The sequence below is a fragment of the Saccopteryx bilineata genome, chromosome 3, assembly GCF_036850765.1.
Source record: "Saccopteryx bilineata isolate mSacBil1 chromosome 3, mSacBil1_pri_phased_curated, whole genome shotgun sequence".
NCBI classification, from domain to species: domain Eukaryota; kingdom Metazoa; phylum Chordata; class Mammalia; order Chiroptera; family Emballonuridae; genus Saccopteryx; species Saccopteryx bilineata.
In genome coordinates this window covers 151384531-151408437 of record NC_089492.1, presented here as the reverse complement: position 1 = coordinate 151408437, position 23907 = coordinate 151384531, and the positions used below count along the sequence as shown (strand labels likewise).

General features: G+C 40.7%; 1 protein-coding gene across 1 annotated transcript in view; it reads left to right on the top strand.

The window, feature by feature from the left end:
* The first annotated feature begins 9371 nt into the window (after positions 1–9371).
* The window catches only part of TMEM131 (transmembrane protein 131), a 259254-nt gene continuing 244718 nt past the window's right edge, over positions 9372–23907 (top strand). Inside the window, exon 1 of the mRNA XM_066267786.1 lies at positions 9372–9681. Coding sequence (XP_066123883.1) covers positions 9504–9681 — 178 coding nt within the window. The 5' untranslated portion in view covers positions 9372–9503. The remainder of the gene's footprint in view (positions 9682–23907) is intronic.

Sequence of the window (23907 nt, the reverse complement as noted above, 5' to 3'; positions counted from 1 at the left end):
CCACTAACTTCAATGGATCTATTCATCAGACAGAAAATTAACAAAGAAACAGCAGCCTAAAATGACACACTAAATCAACTGGGTTTAATAGACACCTTCAGAACCTTTCACCCTAAAGCAGCAGAATATACATTCTTTTCAAGTGCTCATGGAACATTCTCTAGGATAGACCACATGTTAGGACACAAAACAAGTCTTAATAATTTAAGAAGATTGAAATCATATCAAGCACCTTCTCTGACCACGATGTCATGAAACAAGAAATCAACTACAATAGAAAAACTGAAAAACATTAAAACACTTGGAGGCTAAACAGCATGCTATTAAATAATAAATGGGTTAACAATGAGATCAAGGAAGAAATCAAAAATTTCCTTGAAACAAATGAAAATGAACATACAAGAACTCCAAATGTATGGACACAGCAAAAGCAGTCCTGAGAGGGAAGTTCATAGCATTACAGGCATACCTTAAGAAACTAGAAATAGCTCAAATAGACAACTTAAGCCTGCATCTAAAAAAACTAGAAGAATAACAACAAATAAAGTCCAGAGGAAGTAGAAGGAAGGAAATAATAAAGATCAGAGCAGAAATAAATGACATAGAGGTTAAAAAAACAATACAGAAGATCAATGAAACTAAGAGCTAGTTTTTTTTAAATATAAACAAGATTGATGAACCTTTAACTAGACTCATCAAGAAAAAAAGAGAGAGGACTCAAATAAATAAAATTAGAAATGAAAGTGGAGAAGTAACAACTGACACCACAGAAATATTGTAGAAGAGATTGTAAGAAAGTACTATGAAGATCTGTATGCCAAAATATTGGACAACCGAGGAGAAATGGATAAATTCCTAGAAACATATAATCTTCTAAAACTCAATCTGAAAGAATCAGAAATCTTAAACAGACCAATTACAACAAATAAAATTGAAACAGTTATCAAAAAACTCCCAAAACACAAGTCTTGGACCAGATGGTTTCACAGGCGAATTTTACCAAATATTCAAAGAAGACCTAACACCTATCCTTCTCAAGCTATTTCAAAAAATTCAAAAGGAGGGAAGACTTCAAAGCTCCTTTTCTGAGGCAAGCATAATCCTCATTCCAAAACCAGGTAAAGATACTGCAAAGAAAGAAAAGTATAGGCCAATATCCCTGCTGAACTTAGATGCTAAAATTCTCAACAAAATATTAGCAAACCAGATCCAGCAATACATAAAAAAATATATACATTATGATTAAGCGGGATGTATTCTAGTGAGGCAAGCAAGTCTGGTACAATATTCACAAATCAATCAATGTGATTTATCACATAAACAAATGGAAGGATAAAAATCACATGATAATATCAATAGATGCAGAAAAAGCATTTGATAAAATCCAGCACCCATTTATGATCAAAACTCTCAGCAAACTCAAAAATAAACCCACGCCTTTATGGTCAATTGATATTTTACAAAGGAGGCAAGAGTATACAAATGGAGTCAAGACAGTTTCTTTAATAAATGATGTTGTGAAATTGAACAGGTACATGCAAAAATTAAAACTAAACCAACAACTTACACCATTCACAAAAATAAAGTCAAAATGGATAAAAGACTTAAATGTAAGTTGTGAAACCATAAACATCTTGGAAGAAAATATAGGCAGTAGGCTGTTTGGCATCTCTCACAGCAATATATTTGCAGATTTATCTCCACGGGCAAGTGAAATAAAGGACAGGATGAACAAATGGGACTATATCAAACTAAATAACTTTGGTACAGCTAAGACACTATGAACAAAATAAAAAGACAACCCACACAATGGAAGAACATATTTGACAATACGCCTGATAAAGGGTTAATAACCAAAATTTATAAAGAACTTCTAAAACTCAACACCAGGAAGGTAAACAATCCAATTTAAAAATGGGCAAAGAAACTAAATAGACACTTTTCCAAAGAGGACATACAGATAGCCAATAGGCATATGAAGAAATGGTCAATGTCACTAATCATTAGAGAAATGCAAATTAAAACCACAATGAGGTACCGCCTCACACCTGTCAGAATAAGTGTTGGTGAGGGTGTGGAGAAAAGGGAACCCTCCTGCACTGCTGGTGGGAATGCAGACTGGTGTAGTCATTTGGAAAACAATATGAAGATTCCTCAAAAAATTAAGAATGGAACTGCTTTTTGACCCAGGTATCCCACTTTTAGGAATATAGCCTTAGAATACCAAATCACTGATTGATAAGGATAAATGCACCTCCATGTTTATGGCAGCATTGTTTACAATAGCCAAGATCTGGAAACAGCCCAAATGTCCATCAGAGGACGAGTGGATTAAAAAGCAGTGGTACATATACACAATGGAATACTATGCAGCAATGAAAAAGAAGGAAATCTTACCTTTGTAACAGCATGGATGGACCTGGAGATTATTATGCTAAGTGAAATAAGCCAGGCAGAGAAAGAAAAATATCATACGATCTCACATATACGTGGAATCTAATAAACAAAGTGAACTGGGGAATGGAACAGAGGGACAGCAGTCAGAGGGAAGGGGACTGAGGGGATAGGATCAGAGAAGGTAAAGGGATTAGTGAAACTATATATACATAACACAGAGATATAGGTAACAAGACAGCAAAATCCTAGAGCACAGTGGGGAGGGAAGTAAGGGGAGGGAAGGAAAGAGGGTCTAGAAAGGGATACAGGGATGGGGGGTGAGGATGTTTTATTGAGCGGGACACTTGAATACATGTAAACACAATAAATTAAAAATTAATAACTTTTTTTTAAAAAAACTAAAGAACAATTGTTCGTATGGAAAATAATACAATAATTAATGAATAATATCCCAAGAACAAACTTTGTGCTTTGTGCACTCACAATTATAAACCTACTTTTGCCACACCATGTATTAGAAAAATTCACAAGGGAAATTTAAAAAGTAAAGTGACGACTGCTGGCATATGTTACACTAAGGAATAACGCTCATGAATTTATTTTTTTAAAAAAGGAAAAGAAAAAAAAACGTTTGTGACAGAACACAGATGCTAACTGTAATGTAGATTAACTCTGAGAACTTCCAGTCTATGATGACATTTTTTTAAAAGTTATTTTAAAATTAAAGTTATTGGGGTGACATTGGTTGAATAAAATTATATAGGTTTAAGTATATTATTCTGTGATACATCATCTCTATATTCCATTGGGTATCTACCACCCAAAATCAAATCTTCTGTCACCATACATTTAACTCTGTTTACCCTTTCTTACCTCCCATCCCTTCTTCTCTCTCTAGTACTACCACACTGCTGTCTGTGGGTACGTGTTTCTGCTTATTTGTCTTGTTTGTTTATTTGTTGCTTTCAGTTTTATTTTTATATCCAATATATGAGAGAAATCATATGGTTCTCAACTTTTTCTGCTTGATTTATTTTTCTCAGCATGATATTCTCAAGGATAATTCAAAGATTTGAAAGTTGTGAGCATGAAGACATTTTACCAGCCATGTTATGTGGTTTTAAAATACCAGATTTAAAATACCAAATTTAACTTGTGTTTAAAATACCAGAAATTGAAGTGATGATGTTTATAGAAAGTAGAAATTAATTTATGGAAAACACCATTCAGGTGTGTGTGTGATACATGGGCCACCTGCTTTTAGGCTGGCTGTCATTACAGGCTCCACACACAGAATGGCCAATTTTGTGTGATTCCTCATTTGGGGAACTCACACTATGCTTGACAGTGTGAGTTTCTCCTATTGTCATACATTATTAGTAATTTAATTGTTTTTCATCATTTCTGGTCTCCATCTGAGCATTTTGAATATTGTGGCCTCAACTTTACCGACCATTTCTGTCATTTTTAGTTACAAACTGTTCAAGTGGTCCTTAACTCATTGTTCAATTTCCTCCTCCTCCCACCTCGCACTGAATGATTTTCCAAGGCTGCTAATCACCATCCAACCATGACATTTTAAGTACAAATGATTGGTGGTTGGAGTGGGTTTCTTTAATAAGGTGTTTAGGAAAGTTCAGAAACTCAGGACAGCCTCAAATTCATTTCCAAAGTACTTACTGAGTACTAGAGAGCACAATAGTAGGGGAGGTATTTTAAGAAAAATACAAGCATCCTCTGTCCTCAAGAATAGTATTTCCTTCCTTTTAATGGGAAGACCACCAAACAACATGAAATATCTCAAAAAGTTAGATTGTGTCTCTCCTACCTCATTTTCATCTCTGCAGTGGTCATTATTTTTCTGTTGTACATTATTGATGTTTTAGTTGTTTTTCATCATTTCTGGTCTCCATCTGAGCATCTTGAATATGTTGGTCCCCACCTTTACTGACCATTACTGGCATTTTTACAGTTACAAATGGGAAAATAAGAAGTCTTCTATGAAAGAGAAAAGTAGAGAGGTACTAGCACCTGTTGTGGAGAATTTGAAATGATAGGCTGAAATTTTGGTTTATTTCAACTTAGAATGTTTGCTATGAAAACATTTCTTCTTCTTTTTTTTTTTTTTTCATTTTTCTGAAGCTGGAAACAGGGAGAGACAGACAGACTCCCGCATGCTCCCGACCGGGATCCACCCGGCACGCCCACCAGGGGCGGTGCTCTGCCCACCAGGGGGCGATGCTCTGCCCATCCTGGGCGTCGCCATATTGCGACCAGAGCCACTCTAGCGCCTGAGGCAGAGGCCACAGAGCCATACCCAGCGCCCGGGCCATCTTTGCTCCAATGGAGCCTTGGCTGCGGGAGGGGAAGAGAGAGACAGAGAGGAAAGCGCGGCGGAGGGGTGGAGAAGCAAATGGGCGCTTCTCCTATGTGCCCTGGCCGGGAATCGAACCCGGGTCCTCCGCACGCTAGGCCGACGCTCTACCGCTGAGCCAACCGGCCAGGGCGAAAACATTTCTTAAGAATGACGGAAATATTAATATAGGCTTGTAAAATGTGTCAGTAAATTTGGAAGGGAAGTAGTGAATAAAACCATAGTTAATTCTAGCATCTAAATACAATATGCTTATTAGTAGAGGTGTATATGTAGTAATGGTTATGGTCATTGATGATGACTTGGCTCATGTGAATTTGAAAAATGCAAAGGAATCTAGTTTTCTTGAGGAATAGATGAGTAAAGAGCTTCAAATAGTATGCAGTACACAAAGGTATCAATGCTAGACAGAGGGAAGGAGGTTTATCATGGTTATGCTAATCAAGGATTAAAATCTATGGATAGTTTTAGATAAAATAAGTGCTTTGTTCACAGGACAGGAATGAGTCACTAGTTAGGCCTAATAAGGGTCTGGCCTAGGGGGTCACTCAAAGTTCATAGTCCATCAGCATCAGTTGGTTTTAACCAGCTGAGCTATAACACAGCATTCCATTTTGATTTCTCCTAGGCAAGTTTTCTAAGTGGAAAATTTTCCTTTGACAGTTGGAAACAGGGAAACCTGCTAGGAAGCTATTGTAGAAATCCAGAAAGAAGATGATGGGGCTCATTCCAGGGTGTATCATAGTGGTGAGAAGCAGTTTGATTCTGGATTTATCTGGAGAGGAATAAAGAAATGGCTTCTAAGGTTTTGGCTGGTGCAACTGCATGGTTGTAGCTGCCCTGGAGATAGGAAAAGCTGGGGGTGGTGCAGGTTTGAAGAGATTAGGAGTTCATGAGACTTTAAGATGTTTATTAGATGCCTGAGTGGGGACAGCAATAGAGACTGGTTGGCTGGTGAAATAAAGTTGGGACTTGAAAGAGTATAAGATGGTGTTGAACACCAGGAGACTACATGTATTTATTCACTTAGTAGGGAGCCAGGGAGATGGAGCCCTGGGGATGCCAACAGTGTTTTCCACTCCTAGTCCCAAATTTAAGTTCATATATAATTTTATTATAATGAAAGTATTCTTGTAAGCCTCCTCAAATATTCTGTGAAATGAAGATCTTTGAAAGTCTCACTGTGCCTAATATGGTGTTTTGAAAAAAGTAGGTACTCAGTAACAGCTACTTTTTACAACCTCCTATTGTGTCAAACACTATTTCTATGTTTACCAACAAGTCTTCTTTAATCTCCCCAAATTTATTAGATGTCATTTTACAGATAAGGAGACTGAGGACAAAAAAGTTGAATAATTTGCCTAGCATTGTATAGTGAATAAAGGTAGGGCTGGAGTTTAAGTCCAAATTTGTCTGAGTCCCTTTTAACTATGCTTTAGGTAGCAGTGTACTAATCTGGGTAGAAAACAAACTGAGTAGAAGATGAGGAGTCTCAACAGCTAGCAATTCCTGGCATATATCAATTTAGTATAACAGTCTTCAAACTTGAATGTATATCAGAATCACTCAGATTTTTAAAACACAGACTGCTAGACCTTAATGCGGAGTTTTACATTCCACAGGCCTGGGATGTGGCCTGCCGATTTGCATCTCTAACAAGTTCCCAGGTGATGCTGCTGCTGCTGCTGGTCTGGGGATGAAACTGAGAACCACTGGTTTGGTGGGCTTTCTCTGATTTTACCTGGGCAATAGACTGCATCCATCTGCCAAATGCCCAGGTCTCTCTAATTCCAAAAAGGGGAGAAGAGGATTCTGCAGCTAGTCAAAACTTCAAAAGGGCCCTTGGTGATAGTTCCTTTAGTTTTGACTCACAAGGCACTCTCCTTCCCAAGGCACATGGTTTTGGGGGAGAGAGAATGAAGGGGTGACAGTGACTCAACTCAAGGTATTCTCCAACACACAATTTACCAACCTGACTAGTAAGAGTCCTCCTGTCAGCCTCTTGGTCCTTTCTGGGAATGAACTTCCATCATCATCCCTCTGGCTCCCAATGTTCATCAGGCACAGGGGAGGTTCAGGTATAGTGACCCTAAAGCCTTACAAAAGTATTGAGAAGGCCTCTTTAAGAACAAGAATACAAACTTATAGACAATTAGGTGTAGGGTCTTAGAAGACACTAAAGATTAAACTTTATTAGCTTAATGGGAAATCAGCTTTTCATCAAACATGTTTTTATATGCCTAAACTCCAATCATACACATATTCAAATTAATTCCTATGGGGCTCATGAGCCTGGAGCTAATCAGAGGACATGGTTTATTTCTGCATAAGAGAACCTGAGTATTTCATGCTTGGAGAGGTTTGTCTGCCCTGAACAATGGTACTGCGGGCTGCTGACTCCTTGCATGGAACATTGGCAGGTGAGCTTGGACCCAGCTCAGGCACTCAGTTACTTTAGCTGCCTCAGGCAGCTTTCTTGCCTCTGTTGCTTTAGGCTTATACAAATACAATATAGCCAGCCTCTGTTGCTTTAGACTTATACAAATACAATATAGCCAACTTAGAGATAATGATTATTCCTATTCATTACATTAAGAATGAAATTCAATTATGCAATTAAATTATTTATTGATTATATAGAGACAGGAAGGGAGAGACAGAGAGACAAAAAAATCTATCTGGTTCTGTATGTACCCTGACCAGGAATCAAACCAGGCAACCTCTGCATATTGGAAGGATGCTCTAATAACAGAGCCATCTGGCCAGGACTGCTTATTCAATTTTTACACTAATATTCAGAAAAGTAAAACTGCTTTTCAAAGAAATTAGAGTAAGGCCACTGAAGTTATTATTATTATTTATTTTATTTTATTTTTTCCTGAAGCTGGAAACCGGGAGTGACAGTCAGACAGACTCCGACATGCGCCCGACCGGGATCCACCCGGCATGCCCACCAGGGGCGAAGCTCTGCCCACCAGGGGGTGATGCTCTGCCCCTCCGGGGCGTCGCTTTGTTGTGACCAACGCCACTCTAGCGCCTGGGGCAGAGGCCAAGGAGTCATCCCCAGCGCCCGGGCCATCTTTGCTCCAATGGAGCCTCGGCTGTGGGAAGGGAAGAGAGAGACAGAGAGGAAGGAGAGGGGGAGGGGTGGAGAAGCAGATGGGCGCTTCTCCTGTGTGCCCTGGCCGTAAATCCAACCCAGGACCCCTGCACGCCAGGCCGTCGCTCTACCACTGAGCCAACCGGCCAGGGCCTTGAAATTAATTTTTAAATAAAATAAATTTAAGGGCTTGCCTAGGGTAGCACTGGAAGTCCTTTTTAAAGTCTTTCTGAAATCTTATTTTCCTGTGCAGTTTGTTCTAAGCCGTATTGGGGGTGGATTTAATCTTAAAACACAGTGATCCATCAACAAATACTGCCAAACACAAATAAATGGCCGTCGAGTTAGGATAAGTGACAAAAATAGTTACCACGTTAGGAGTTTGGGGGAAGTTATTGGGATGAGTAAAGAAAATAGTTACTAAATTAAGAGTTTGGGGGAAGTTATCAGGATGAGTCAAGAAGGACTCCCTCAAGGAGTTTAAGATTTGGACAGAAGAGGCACGCGCACCAAGAACCTCAACCGAAGGTATAAAGGGCATCTAATAGAAATGAATAAAGGAGATGACGTTTGATTTGTGCCTTAAAGGAAATATGTAAATAAAACGAGTTAAGAATAATTTCTAGAGTCTAGAATCTAGACGGAGTCAGTAGGACCACTGACCACTTTCTAAAGAACAATATGCCCTTTCCCTCCAGGGTCACTACTTCTTTACATACAGTACAGGGGCAAGAAGGTTCTAGTAAGCTCCACTGATAACACCATCTGGAGAATACAAAGATAAACAGAGCAGGTCCCCGTCCTTAAGGAAGCGTCACAAGGCACTGATCAGGCCTCGGGTATTCCCCAAGCAGCTGAAACGCCGAGGTGCAATCCAGCAGAGTCACAGAAATGAATCTTCCGCGCTGGGATTCGGGGTTGGTAGGTGCACTCCGTGGAAGGGGTTCTCACCGGAGTGCCAAAAATGCGGACGCAGGCACTGCGTCAGACCAGCTGCCGGGCATCCCCGGCACCCCACAGCCCCACCCCCACACCACGGCGGCTGCGCCGCGAGGCCACCCTGTCTCCACGTGATCTTCGTTACTGCCTCCGCGAAGCATGCGCCGCCATCATTAGTCCTGGCGGCCGGGGCCGGGCTGTCTCCCTCCTCCTGCCTGCTGGGCAGCGTGACGGGTTAGGGTTGTGTTGTTCCCGCTCTGCTTGGCCGGTGACCAGTGGGCATCCGACAGCTGAATGAAAAGCTCGGGCCCAAGGCGTCCAGGGCGGACAGCTGACCGACGGGCCCCAGGTGACCGCACGGTGGGGGCGGTGCCCAGGTCGTGCCCCGCCTCTCGCAGGCGAGCTCCGGGAACCGTGGCCCGTGCCCGTTTCCAGTATGGCCGTCCGCCGAGCTTGAACTGCGGCGTCTCCCCTTCGACTCTTCGCTGGCGATGCCGAGGCCGCGGCCGTGACTGACACTCTAGCTCACACGCACACAAGAACCCACGACCTGAGCCCGAGCCCTGGGTCGGAAGCTGCTCTCGTCCCCGGCGCCGCTGCCCGAGCCCGGACCACGGCTTCCGCGCCGCCACCGCCGCCTCGCCGAGAAGGGCCGCGCAGGACTTCGAGCGCGGCGGCCCCCGGCCGGCAGGGATGGGGAAGCGGGCCGGAGAAGCAGCAGAAGACGTCGCCGCTTCCACGTCCGCCGGGGCCGGTCTGGAGCCCGCGGCCAGCCGCGGCGGGGGTCCGCGGAGCGCGGCCGCCGGCCTCTTGGGAGCGCTGCACCTGGTAATGACCCTCGTCGTGGCCGCGGCGCGGGCCGAGAAGGAAGGTGGGTGTCACCCGCCGGCGTCCCCGGCCCCGCGCTGTCACCGCGCCCTCGCGGAGGCCGCAGCCGGGCTGCCACCGGGAGGCAGGGCCGCGGCGCGGGGCTCCTTCCGGCCGAAGTTGTCGGGTCGAACCCCGTCCCGAGCCGCAAACTTGCCCTCCCGATGCCAGTTGGTGGCGTCGGCCTCACCGAGTTGCTCTTGTTCGTGATTCCTCCCCCTTGTCTCCTGTCACTGCCGTTTCAAAACTTCCTGACTTCTCGGATGTTCTTGCCACCTAGCCCTCTCTGTGGGGGAGGGTTGTATTTTTAACTTGATTGCTGTTAATAAGCAAATTTTAGGACTTTTTTTTTTTGGTTGCGGTTTTGATAACGGTATGCAAACAGCTCACGTTAAAATGTCGTAGTAAACGTAGCGAGACTGGTGGAAAGGCCTTATGATACAGCTTACAACATTTTACTTTGAACTTGTTCAAACATTTTAAGGAGAGGGATCTTGTTTCTTCAGCTTACCTCTTCAGTACCGCTTTGCAGTGTATTGACGGATGTTTAGTTGTTTTCTCTCTATAGGTAATACAGTTCTACTTAGCCGTCTGACCAGCTATTGAAAATCTGTTTACGTTTAAGATACGTAATTGGGTGTCATTATCTTCAACGTGAAAGACTAAAAACAAATGTCAAGTTTCTAGTTTGCAAACCTTTATCTACAATTTACAGTCAAGGGCTGGCCTCTATTTTTAAAAACTCTCATTAGTATTGTATGACTGTAAACCAGTATTTTTACATGGTTAAACCAGAAGACCAAATTATTTTATTTTGTCACTAGAAGACCAAATCTATAATTTTGTGAATACTACCTGTTTTTGAGTCTAGGGAAATGAGTCACAGTGGTTTCCTGAAGAAATCACTAAAAGTGAATGGTTTTTTAAAAACTAAGCAAAACTTGTTAGTTTAGCTTTTGTTTCACACTGAACTGCCAGTGCAAGGAAATTTGATATGACCAAAGTTACTTGCTTTTTGGGGGGTTAACAAAGGTGGAAATTATTCAGAGAATTGCCATCTATAGAAAGTATTAATTGACAGATGCAAGTTTATTTTCAGAATAAAAAATTGATGCTTTAGAACCAGTCAGGCCTGGGTTTGTGGTAATTCAGCATTGTTCTTGTGTGTCCATGGTGCCCAGCACAGTCTGAGATGTTGTTAAGTGTTTCATAAACCTAAAATAGTACAATATTGTAATGGGCTTGTATTCTTGAGTTTAGAGTCATTCTTGACAGGTATTGCGCCCTTGCTTTTCTGTCCCTTTGCTTACCTTGCACAGTGTCAGGCACACAGTAGACATTTAACATTTGTTTGAGTGAATGACTGGTTTTCATGAGCCATCATTATTAGCACAGGGAAATAAAAGAATGATTGAGTCTAGTAAAACATTAAATTTGTATTATCCTGCTGTTTATTTTTCCAACAGTCATTTATATTTTCATTCTCTGTGTGTAGTTAAGGAAATAAATCCCTTGTTTGAGAAATGTCAGCCTAAATTATATTTGCTAATTTCCCATTTGTATAGTGTATAAGTTTGGCTGCACCTCTCTAATCCCCATAAATGTAGCAATCAGGTGAGGAGAATGCCTGCTTGGGTGTAAAGTGTGAAAAGATGTGACTAAGAACAGTCAGTGGTCCTGGAAGAATAGATATCTTTTGTGGCCATGTTAGGTCTGTGTGAACAATATGAATGTACAAATGAACTGTTCAAGTATTGATGGTAATTATACCAGTACAGAACATAGGCCTCTGCCCATCATGAATGGATCTGGTTCATACAAACTAGTGTGGAAGGTAGCTTCAAAAATGGCCTGTGCTTGCAACCCTCCTGCTGATCAAATTCTACTACTGTTTTGTGTGAGTAATTTGGAGGAGTGAGGTTGATTTTCTCACATGATTGTGATGCCATGAGTTTGGCATCTGACAGGGCACAAACACAGACAGCATTTGCCCCAAAAGGATGCTCATGAGTTTTTTCAGCAAGTCTGGGCGGATTTCCGAAGGGAGCCAAGTTCAGTTGTCTGTTGATAGCTTAGGGATCTTTTGTGCCTTTTTTAGTAATATAAACTAGTTTTCTTTTTCCAAGTTAAGATTTACCTGCAATTGTAATGATGGTTCTCTGGGTGTTTTGTAAGTTTGTGTGGTTTTCCTTCATTGCAGCAGAATTTTACCAAAAAATCTTTATAACAAAATAAAACTCATCTTCTGTAGAAAATCAGAAGTAGCTAGATTACCTAATGCAATTTTTCATGTTTGGATTAGATGTTGTTAATTTTCTAAAGTCAGAAGCCTGAATAATTCTTTGTCTTAACATCCTGCGTGTTGTAACATAATTATATCTTAACATCCATCTTTAGGATCCATGGGGCTGTGTTGTCAATAGTCCAGAGGAAAGGAACTTTGAAAATGTTTTGGCTGTGCTCTGCAGTTTGTAAGGACTTTGCAAGAATTGCCAGAAATAGAAGTTACTATAATACCAAATAACTCTTTTGTTCTGAATTAGTGTCAAGACTTGAAGCTAAGATTTAGATGTTAAGAATCATGAAAGTAGGGGTGGGTGTGTGTAGTGAAAAAATATTAAAAATGTGTGTATATACTAAATGTATAATTTTTAGTAGTGTTTTGATTTACAAATCAGCCCATTATGAGGAGCTTTTTTTAAACAAGCATTACTTCATGTAATATAGTTTGTTTTTTTTAAATAGTAAAGAACTATATTTCTGCTATAACTCCTGCCAAAATTTGGCCTGTTTAACAGTAAAAATTGTTTTAACACTGTCTTCTTCCATCCACACTTTAAAAAAAAATATTTTTCAATTAAAGCTGACATTCAGTAGTTTATATTAGTTTCAGGTGTACAGAACAGTTGTTAGATAGTCATATAATTTACAAAGTGATCTTCTGATATTTCAAGTCTCCACCTGGCACCATACTTAGTCATTACAATATTATTGATTATATGCTCTATGTTATATTTTACATACTGTGACTTTTGTACTTCTTAAATGGGTTTATGGAAGGCATGGTTGTCTTTTAATTTATTATAAATCGAAAGGTCATTTTATGTGTCTAGTAAAGGGAAACTTGGATAGTTTTTCAGGAATACAATTGTTTTAGTTTGTGACAGTTTATGTTTCAGTTTTGTTTTAAGCTGTGTATGTGACAGAGGTGCAGAAGGAGGAGACAGATGCTTAGGAATAAAAGCCAGAAGAGTGATAGAAACCTAATTTGATTAGGCAATTTGTTTTAGGATGTAGAATTGAGTAGTAGTAGTATTTACTGCTAATCAAATTATTACTTCATTTAAATGTAAAAACTTTTTTTTTTTGTATTTTTCTGAAGTTGGAAACGGGGAGGCAGACAGACAGACTCCCCCATGCACCCGACCGGGATCCACCCAGCATGCCCACCAGGGGGCGATGCTCTGCCTGTCTGGGGCTTCGCTCTGTTGCAACCAGAGCCATTCTAGTGCCTGAGGCAGAGGCCATGGAGCCATCCTCAGCGCCCGGGCCAACTTTGCTCCAATGGAACCTTGGCTGTGGGAGGGGAAGAGAGACAGAGAGGAAGGAGAGGGGGAGGGGTGGAGAAGCAGATGGGCACTTCTCCTGTGTGCCCTGGCCGGGAATCGAACCCGGGACTCCTGCATGCCAGGTCGACGCTCTACCACTGAGCCAACTGGCCAGGGTAAATGTAAAAACATTTTAAAAAGTGATTTTCTTAAGAGGAAGGTGTTTTAATCCTTTATGGGGGTAGAGTGGCTGCTCTAATTTAGGGTCTAGTAAGTAGAATGTTACTTCATTAATATTGCTTGAAGCTGTGTCCTACTGCCAAGAGCCTTGGAATCCTGTAGTTGAAAAAAGTATGTCCTTTCTTTCTCTTGCTAATGATTATTTTCTCCTCTTTATAGTCCTTGCAGAATTTAAAGACACTTGCCAAAAAGATCAGCTTTGGGAAGTAGATGTAAAATCATCTAATTTCTTATCATCCAGAGCAGTAGTAAGCCAGACTACTCTTGGAAAATAAAATCATTGCTGGGAACTTGATATTTTAGAAATTCTCCTTCATCTGCATGTGGCTTGAGCTTTCTGATTGTCCTTGCCAGACTAGAGGCTAGTTTTCTATGACTGAATTTTCCCTTGCTATCTGTTGTATGCAGCATGAGGCACTGTTGATATGCTGCTTCTTGGAAATTTTCTCCCTTGGTTTGTGTGACTTTGTACTTCTTAGTGGTTATCATCCTGCCCTGGTGGTCAGTAACTGTTCTCAGCTGCATGATGAATGTCTTTATGTATGTGTCTAGGCACCAACACACTGCACATGTCCAGAGCAGAAATATTGTTGTAAGGTATCAAAAATTACAGAATTAATACTAATATTTTAGGAAGCTTAAAGAACATTGTATTAATTTGGGCATGCAGAGAGATTTTGAAAATGATCTTTGTACTTGTGTGATTAGCATCAAAACCAGGATGGCCAATGGCATTGTGTTGTAAATGCAGAGAGGAAGGAGAGTTGGATTCTCTGACCTCCCCCCACACCTGTGAGGAAGCTAGTGAATAGCCAGATGCAGAGAGAGAAAGAGTAAATTAAACCTTTTCCTACATTGATGGGCCATTTACAGGCATTTGTCCCCATGGAAACTACCCCTCCCCTCCTGAAAGGGTGTAGTTAATGTATATATCTCTGAACAAAGGAATGGCAGGTGAACACTAGAGAATAAAGGAATATCTTTTAATATGTAGAGTGCCATTTTTACTATTGTGTTACCTTGTAAGTTTTAATGTGTAGAAACGTTTTTTATGAGCCCTATAGACAAATGTTATAAACTTGCTAATGAATTGTGTCCCATCCCCCCTTCATCCTTTCCCCAAACCTGTATAAGTGAAAACAAAGGTTATAAGCTTATGCCGTGATGTTAGGCTTTTTCCCCACCCATGTATAATTAAGGATATATAACTAGCCCCTAGAATATTAATTGGACACACGATTTGGGACTGCTGCCTCGTGTAAGATATATGCGGCCAGCATATTTAATAAATTTCCTCCTTCAATAAAACTTTTCAAATTTTATCTGGATTTGGTTTCTCTACGAAAACCCGCGGAATTGAGGATTGGATACTTTACAATATTATCTTGTGTCAGTTCTTATTAATCCATGATTATTCTTTCTGTGCATTGCTCTCGTTTTTAACTCTACCAGCAGCATCAGTGCCCACTAACTTTCTTGGTCAGCTCTCCCCACAGCCTCTAGCCTGGGGCACTGCAATGGGCTCTCCGTTGCAGTGGGCTTCTCCATTTCTCTTCATTTCTGCAGTCCCATATGAATTTGCATCATCCTTGTTACTTATCATTCATTTCAAACTTAATCTTTTTTTTTGTATTTTTCTGAAGTTGGAAATGGGAGGCAGTCAGACAGACTCCCGCATGCGCCCGACCGGGATCCACCCGGCATGCCCACCAGGGGGCGATGCTCTGCCCATCTGAGGCGTCGCTCTGCCGCAATCAGAGCCATTCTAGCGCCTGAGGCAGAGGCCACAGGGCCATCCGTAGCACCCGAGCAAACCTTGCTCCAATGGAGCCTTGGCTGCGGGAGGGGAAGAGAGAGACAGAGAGGAAGGAGAGGGGGAGGGGTGGAGAAGCAGATGGGCACTTCTCCTGTGTGCCCTGACCGGGAATCGAACCCGGGACTCCTGCACGCCAGGCCGACGCTCTACCACTGAGCTAACTGGCCAGGGCCTCGAACTTAATCTTGTACTGCCTTATTTAGCTATTTAAATTATTTTATGGGTGTCATTCTTAACCCAGACTGGAATTTCTGTAGGGTAGAACCTTTGTTAACAGCTGCAGTTTATGAATCTCAGCTGTTCAGTTTTAAATGAAGGTTTATCTAAAATGACCTCTTTCTCTCCTTCTCAAACCCTATACTTGGGTTGAGGGTCATAAGTACTTATAAAACTCTGAACTCAGATGCAGATGCTATGTATTAGGAATTCTGCTATAATTGGGCCTAGGGTGACACCACTTTTTTTTTCCTCTACATGTTACTTCCCTTGTAACTGAAGTGAGTAATAAACACTGTTTAAACCATCACTTTTGTAACTTTTGGATTTTAACATTTAAGATTCTCATAATACCCCAACTTAGATCAAGAAGGCACAGAGAAATGAAGTGATACTGGCACACCTGGGAGATACTGTGGTTTGGGTTTCAGACCACCACAATAAAGTAAGTTGTAATATTTTGGTTGGTGGAGGGTCTCACTTTCAATTTGTAAAAAACCAAATATCTGTAAAACACAATTAAGTGAAGTGCAATAAAATGAGGTATGCCTGGCCTGACCTGTGGTGGCGCAGTGGATAAAGTGTTCACCTAGAATGCTGAGGTCATTGGTTCAAAACCCTGTGCTTGCCTGGTCATGGCACGTAGGAGAACTACAATGAGTTGATGCTTCCCACTCCTCCATTTCCTCTCTTTCTCTCCTCTCTCTAGAAATCAATAAATAAAATTAAAAAAAAAAAAAAAAGAGATGTGCCTGTATTCCACAAGGTAACAAAGCTGGTAGGTAGTTGAGCCAGGATTCCATTCCAAGCCATCTGTTGTTCCTAAACTAAGCTATCTAATCCTGAGTGAGTACTTAAGGTAGACTTTTTAGTACTGAATACCTGCTGGAGAGAGCAGACCTGCCAGGTTTGGACAGAACTAGTGTTGCTGTGATCATCCGTGTCACTACCTGTCAACTTGTTAACCATTATAATGATCACAAGCCATTCTGGATCATGCATATTCCCAAAAGGAACACAAGGAATTCTTTGAAGCAATAAACCAAGGAACTGACTGATATTGATGATTTAGGTCAGCGGTTCTCAACCTGTGGGTCGCGACCCCGGCGGAGGTCGAAAGACCAAAACACACAGGGGTTGCCTAAAGCCATCGGAAAATACATATTTATACAATACATTTTTAAATAAAATATGTATGTCCGATGGCTTTAGGCGACCCCTGTGTGTTTTGGTCTTTCGATCCCCGCCGGGGTCGCGACCCACAGGTTGAGAACCGCTGATTTAGGTACTTTGGTTAGCTTAGACGCTGTTGCACTCTGAATACTTCTTAATCCTAGATTGGTGTGGCAAGTAAGTCTAGACATGTGGAATATTCTCAGAAACTGGCCATTGATTAAAAGGAATTGGGGATAATTGAAGGCCTGTAGTGGCATCAGCATCTCAAAATCTCTTTTGGACTTCCAGAAGCTACAGAAATTCATTGCTAGTGCTTTGTTCCTTCTTTTTTTTTTTTTTTTTTTTTAACAGAGAGAGTCAGATAGGGACAGAAAGACAGGAACGGAGAGAGATGAGAAGCATCAATCATTAGTTTTTCGTTGTGACACCTTAGTTGTTCATTGATTGCCTTCTCATATGTGCCCTGACCATGGGGGCTGCAGCAGACCCAGTAACCCCTTGCTTGAGCCAGTGACCTTGGGTCCAAGCTCAGTCTTCTGTAGCCCCTTGGTCAAGGAACATATGAGAAAGCAATCAATGAACAACTAAGGTGCCGCAACTAAGAACTGATGTTTCTCATCTCTCCTTTCCTGTTTGTCTGTCTGTCCCTATCTGTCCTTCTCTCTGTCACAAAAAAAATTAAGGATCACAGAGATATTTGCACACCCATGTTCAGTATTATTCACAGTAGTCAAGTAAAATGTCCACTGATAAGTGTGTAAACAATATGGAAAAATGTTATATATTTATATGTATAATAGCAGCCTCAAAAAGGAGGAAAATTCTGTCACATGCTAAAAATGATGAATCTTGAGGACATTATGCTAAGTGAAATAAACCAAATACAAAAAGACAAATCCGGCCCTGGCCGGTTGGCTCAGCGGTAGAGCGTCGGCCTGGTGTGCGGGGGACCCGGGTTCGATTCCCGGCCAGGGCACATAGGAGAAGTGCCCATTTGCTTCTCCACCCCCCCCCCCATCCTTCCTCTCTGTTTCTCTCTTCCCCTCCCGCAGCCAAGGTTCCATTGGAGCAAAGATGGCCCAGGCGCTGGGGATGGCTCCTTGGCCTCTGCCCCAGGCGCTAGAGTGGCTCTGGTCGCGGCAGAGCACCGCCCCCTGGTGGGCAGAGCGTCGCCCCTGGTGGGCGTGCCGGGTGGATCCCGGTTGGGCGCATGCGGGAGTCTGTCTGTCTCTCCGGGTTTCCAGCTTCAGAAAAATACAAAAAAAAAGACAAATCCTACATGATTCCATTTATGGTTCTCTAAAGCAGCCAAATTCATAAAAACAAAAAAGTAGAATGGAGGTGGGATGGGGGAGGGAGAGAGAAATGGGGAGTTACTGTTTAATGGGTACAGTTTAAGTTATGCAAAATGAAAAGGTTCTGGAGAACTGTTGCCCAACTACCTCTGAGTATACTTAATACTATGGAACTGTACACTTAAAAATGGTTAAGATGGCAGATTTTGTTACGTGTTTTTACAATTATTAGACATAATCAAACAAATAAAGCAAATCTGACACTATCATGACAAACCACAAATCCTCTTAGGCCGTATGCACTTTTCAAACCTTTGCCTTAAGTGGTATATACACCAAAATAAATCAAGAGAGTTATGGCCTTCTAAAAATCTTTCTAAAGCAATTGCACAGAAAAGAAAAAACAAAACAAGAACAAGAACTACAACAAAAAATACTGATCTAGTACTACAGATGAAACTAATTACCACCTAATTCAGAGATTTTCAACCTTTTTCATCTTATGGCACTAATTACTAAATTAATGACAAATTCTGCAGTACACCAAAAAATGTGTTTTTTGCCAACCTGACAAAAAATATAGGTATAATTTTGATTCATTTACATGGGACAGCTATTGTGTTGGCTGCTGTCATTTTTTTTAATTTAACAATCTAAGGGAAAAGAGATCAGTTTCTGCGTGTTTCAAAACTTTTTGTGGCACAGCAGTGGAAAAATCACTGACTTAATCCAAAACTGCTTTCATTAGGAAGGAACAGCCTGACCGGTGGTGGCGCAGTGGATAGAGCATCGGACTGGGATGCGGAGGTCGCCAGCTTGAGTGTGGGCTCATCTGGTTTGAGCAAAAGCTCACTCAGTAGCTTGCTCAAGCCAGTGACCTTGGGTTCAAGCTGGTGAGCCTTGCTCAAACCAGATGAGCCTGCGCTCAAGCTGGCAACTTTGGGATTTCGAACCTGGGTCGTTTGCGTCCCAGTCCGACTCTCTATCCACTGCGCCACCACCTGGTCAGGCCTTTCTTAATTCTTTTAATTTTTTAATTATATACCCAGAAGAGGGATTACTGGATCAGGTGGTAGTTCTGTTTTTAAGATTTTGAGCAACTGCTATACCATTTTCCATAGCAGCCGTACCACTAACAGTGCAAAAGGTTCAGTTTATAGTTTTTCTAACCAGCATACGAAGGGTTCAGTTTCTCCATATACTTGCCAATACTTATTTTTTATGTTTTAAAAATAGGTTTTATAGTGGCCAGCCTAGTGCATGTGAGTTGGTAATCTCATTGTAGTTTTGATTTGCACTTCTGTAATAATTAATGATATTGAGTATCACTATTTATATCTTTTTTTTGAGAAATATCCAAGTCCTTTGCCCATTTAAAATTTTTTTGTTATTGAGTTGTAGGAGTTCTTTATATATTCTTGATATTAACCCCTTATCAGATAAATGATACACAAATATTTTCTCCCATTCTGTAGGTGACCTTTTTACTTAATTGATTACATCCTTTGATGCAGCGTTTTTAAGTCTGATGTAGTGTGATTTGTCAATTCAAATTAATTTTTTCCAGCAACATTTGTTGAAGAGATGATCCTTACCCCAAGAATCTTGGAAGCCTTGTTTGAAGATCATGTGACCATTTATATGGCAAGTTTATTTTTAGGCTTTCTTTTGTATTCCATCGAACTATTTGTCTCTTTTATTCCAGTGCCACATGTTTTGGTTACTGTAGCTTTGTTATGTTTTGAAATCGGGAAGTGGGAGATCTCAAACTTTGTTCTCTTTCAAGATTGTTTTAGCTATTTGGAATTCCTTGAGATTCTGTATGGATTTTTCTATTTATGCAAAAAGTGCCGTTGTGGTTTTGATAGGTATTGAACTTGTAGATTGCTTTGAGTAGTATATAGACTTCTTAACGATATTAAGTCTTCCAATCCATGGACATGGGATGTCTTTCCATTTATTTGTCTTAACTGAAACATGTAGTTTTCAATGTACAAGTCTCTCACCTCCTCAGTTACTATATTTTCCTAGATATTTTAGTATATGTGCTGCCAAAGCAAACATAGTATATATTCTGAGATATTTTATTCTTTTTGATGCTATTGTAAATCATACCTGCATTTTTGAAAAAGTAATTTCAGTCATTGTATGACTAAAGAGTTGTGAACTTGTAGTTTTTGATAAAAGTAGCATACTGAATTTGAAACTAAAATTCTACATATTTTCTTAGATTATTTGCTTATAAAATGAAATATACTTTAAGACCTCTTAAGTTCTAACAATTTATCACTTTTTTCTAAATCAGTGACTGCTAAATGAAATGATAATCTAACTTTGGTTCTTAACTTTTTTTTATTTAGTTATAGTATTAGATTTAGATCAAAGCATATGCTAATAAAAGCTGTCTTAGAAGTACAGGTTGAGAGATAGCCTGTGCCCAGTCTGCTGATTCAATTAATTTAGCAGTTTGCATTCCATGATATAACAAGAGCCTTATTTGGATTTTTGAAGATTAGAAGACTTTGGTGTGGACCACATGTCTCTGGACATTTGGACAGGACTAAACGTCCTGCAATGGGATTTTATCTTTTGGGAATGATTAATTTGGATGCAGAAGATTTTCTAGGGAATTATTTATGGTATAAAGGTGCTTTCCAAAACTTAATATGTTTATAAGAGAGCTTTGAGATATAGCTTAAATTTATCATTTCAAAGGTTATTTGGTAGAGCAGCGTATAAGAGAAACATGCTTTTTCAAACTGGGCCACTTTAAAAATGCTTCTCTGAATAGGTAACTTAGGCTCATCTGAAGTATTATTTCTTGATTTGTAAACGGGGCATGAAATAGTGAGTAGCTGTACCAAGAATTTCTGTTTTCAGAACCAGTGCAGCAGTAGCTATGTTTCCCACATAGAGGAGTTTTTTTCTTGTTCAGAGGTTTACCCCACTTACTGGGAGCTTTTGGGTTATGGCTGGAGGAGAAAATAGGTTACTGAGAATTGTGTTGAAGAGAGAATAAGTTCATTTTGAGAACAAATATTGATTATATGTAAAATATAGAAAGCATAAGAAGGAAGAAATAGTTTAGATCTGATTTTATTGGAATCCTAAAGATTCTTGTAAATAAAGTAATTTCTGCATTTTGTCAGCCCCTTTCTAACTGCATCTGGGTTTATTTGTACCTATATGGTATGATCATGAGCTTCAGGAGGTTAAGGACTGCGTAATGTTCTTCCTGTCCCTACTATTTTAAGAGGTTCAGCACATTGAGTTTTGTCTTGATAGGAGAAACAGTGAACCATAACCAATTAAAGATGAACCAGAATAAGAAAAAGTTTTTCTGAAGTGATATTTATCCAAGTTTTATTTTTTACCATTTCAGGAATATATTACGTAGGTAGCTATTGCCTAATTGGTAATACCTGTAATTACTTGGTCAGGATGGCTACTGTTGGCCAAGTACTGTCTTTGTATTGATTGAACACTGTGCTAAGTGCTTTGCATGCTTTATCTCATTTAATGCTTTGGATGGGGTGACAACTCTTTTTGCCCTCCCACCGCCCTCCCCAGATTGGCTTGTTCTTCACTACAATTCCTCTGTGGCTTTTAGTACTGCTGGGAGGTATTTGTCTGTGATATTGTAATACACAATTTTATTCTCTAGTAAAATGAAATACTGTTGGTCAGATAAGTTTGTAAATATGATATATATATTTGCTCGCTTATAGTTTGCATTGGGTGTGGGAGACAGGCTGTAAGCAGGCAGGGTCCTTATAGCCTAAGGCTTAGTTTTAAGACTAAGCTTTTCCCCACACCCTTGACTGTTGCATGATAGGGGGTGGTGCACTCTTATGGGGAATCCCATTATGCCTCAGATAAGTGACTTTGTATCAGAGACTTCCTTGTTTGTATGTTGGATTAAAGGTTTTGATTTCTACACTATAAAATGGAGCAGAGGAGCCCATGCTGGAGGAGAGCAGAGAAAGGCCAATTGGAGGAGAGGAGAAGCAGCCAAGATGGCAGAGTGCTGAAAGGCCAGTTTGTGCAGAGTTTGTGCAGGGAGAAGGAGCATTCTTATATTTTATATTTATTTTCCTTATACACACACACACACACAAAGTTGGGCTATTTGAAATTGCCGTTTTTGTAGGTGTGAAATGATTGAATGTCAACTTAGTTATTTAATATGTATGGTTGTGTGTATTATTGCATTGCCTAGATCATTAGATCCATGTTAAATAATGGTTAAAAATAGTGTTAAATAGTGGCTTATATTTTTTCAGTCTTTATAGGGTAATGCCTTAAGTGTTTCATGTGACATATGATTGTGGTATATATTTGGTTGAAATTAAATATTCTTGATAATAGGACATTTCTTGTATATTTAAGAGTTTTAATTTTAAGTCATTAGGGATAGATGTGACATTTACCAGATAAAATATCTTTTGCTCTTTTACTTTAAGCTGTTGATTTAGGTCGTTTGAGTTACAACAGCAATTATCTTAAGTCAGCACCACTGAACTCTCTTGGTGAATTAACCTGTGTCTGTCCCATGATGCCACTAAACATGGGCTGCTGGGAACTAACAGGCCACACTCTCATGCTTTCACCAGTTGGCTTCCTCTAGTTGATTTGTTTATGTTTATATATTGTGGGGGTTTTTACCCAAAATTCTTTCAAAACTTTTTAAAAATACTTCAGACATTGCCAAAAGCTTTCAAAAGTTTTAGCAATAATAACAAACAATAGTTTAGGTATAAATTTAAAAAGAAATGTGCAGAATTTGAGGAAAACTTTTATTTTTTTTATTTTTTTTTTATTTTTCCAAAGCTGGAAACGGGGAGGCAGACAGACTCCCGCATGCGCCCAACCGGGATCCCACCCGGGGGTGATGCTCTGCCCATCTTGGGGCGTTGCTCTGCTGCAATCAGAGCCATTCTAGCGCCTGAGGCAGAGGCCACAGAACCATCCTCAGTGCCTGGGCCAACTTTGCTCCAGTGGAGCCTTGGCTGCGGGAGGGGAAGAGAGAGACAGAGAGGAAGGAGGGGGGGGGGGGTGGAGAAGCAGATGGACGCTTCTCCTGTGTGCCCTGGCTGGGAATCGAACCCGGGACTCCTGCACGCCAGGCCGACGCTCTACCACTGAGCCAACCGGCCAGGGCTAGGAAAACTTTTAACTTGATCTTAGCCAAGAAGATAAGGCCAAGAAGTAACCTAAGGAAAACTTTAAACCATTCTTGAAGGCAGAGAACTGGATTTAAATAATGAAAAGGCATTCGTTGTGCATGAATGGGAGAATTCAACATTATAAAGATGTCAGTTTTAAGTTAGTTAGTATTAATTTAACACAATGCAATTTTAAAATGCCAACAAAACTAGGCCCTGGCCCGTTGGCTCAGTGGTAGAGTGTCAGTGCATCTTGTGGATGTCCCAGATTCGATTCCCAGTCAGGGCACACAGGAGAAGTGCCCATCTACTTCTCCACCCCTCCCCTTCTCCTTCTTGTCTATCTCTCTCTTCCCCTCCTGCAGCCAAGGCTCTATGGGAGCAAAGTTGACCCGGGCGCTGAGGATAGCTCCATGGCCTCCACCTTGGGTGCTTGAATAGCTCTGGTTGCAGTCGAACAACAGCCCAGATGGGCAGAGCATCGCCCCCTGGTGGGCTTGCCAGGTAGATCCTGGTCGGACACTTGCAGGAGTCTATCTCTTTGCCTCCCTGCTTCTCACTTCAGAAAAAAAAAACACCAATTTAAAAATGCCAACAAAACTTTTTATAGAGCTAGAAAAGTTGCTGTTGGTGTTAAGGTTCATATGGAAATATAAACATGTAGGAATGTTGGGCAAAGGCTGAAAAAGAAAAGTTATGAGGTCTGACTAGTACAAGAAACTTATTAAAACATATTCGTAAGCCATAATTGGAAAAGTATCGGTATATAAATAG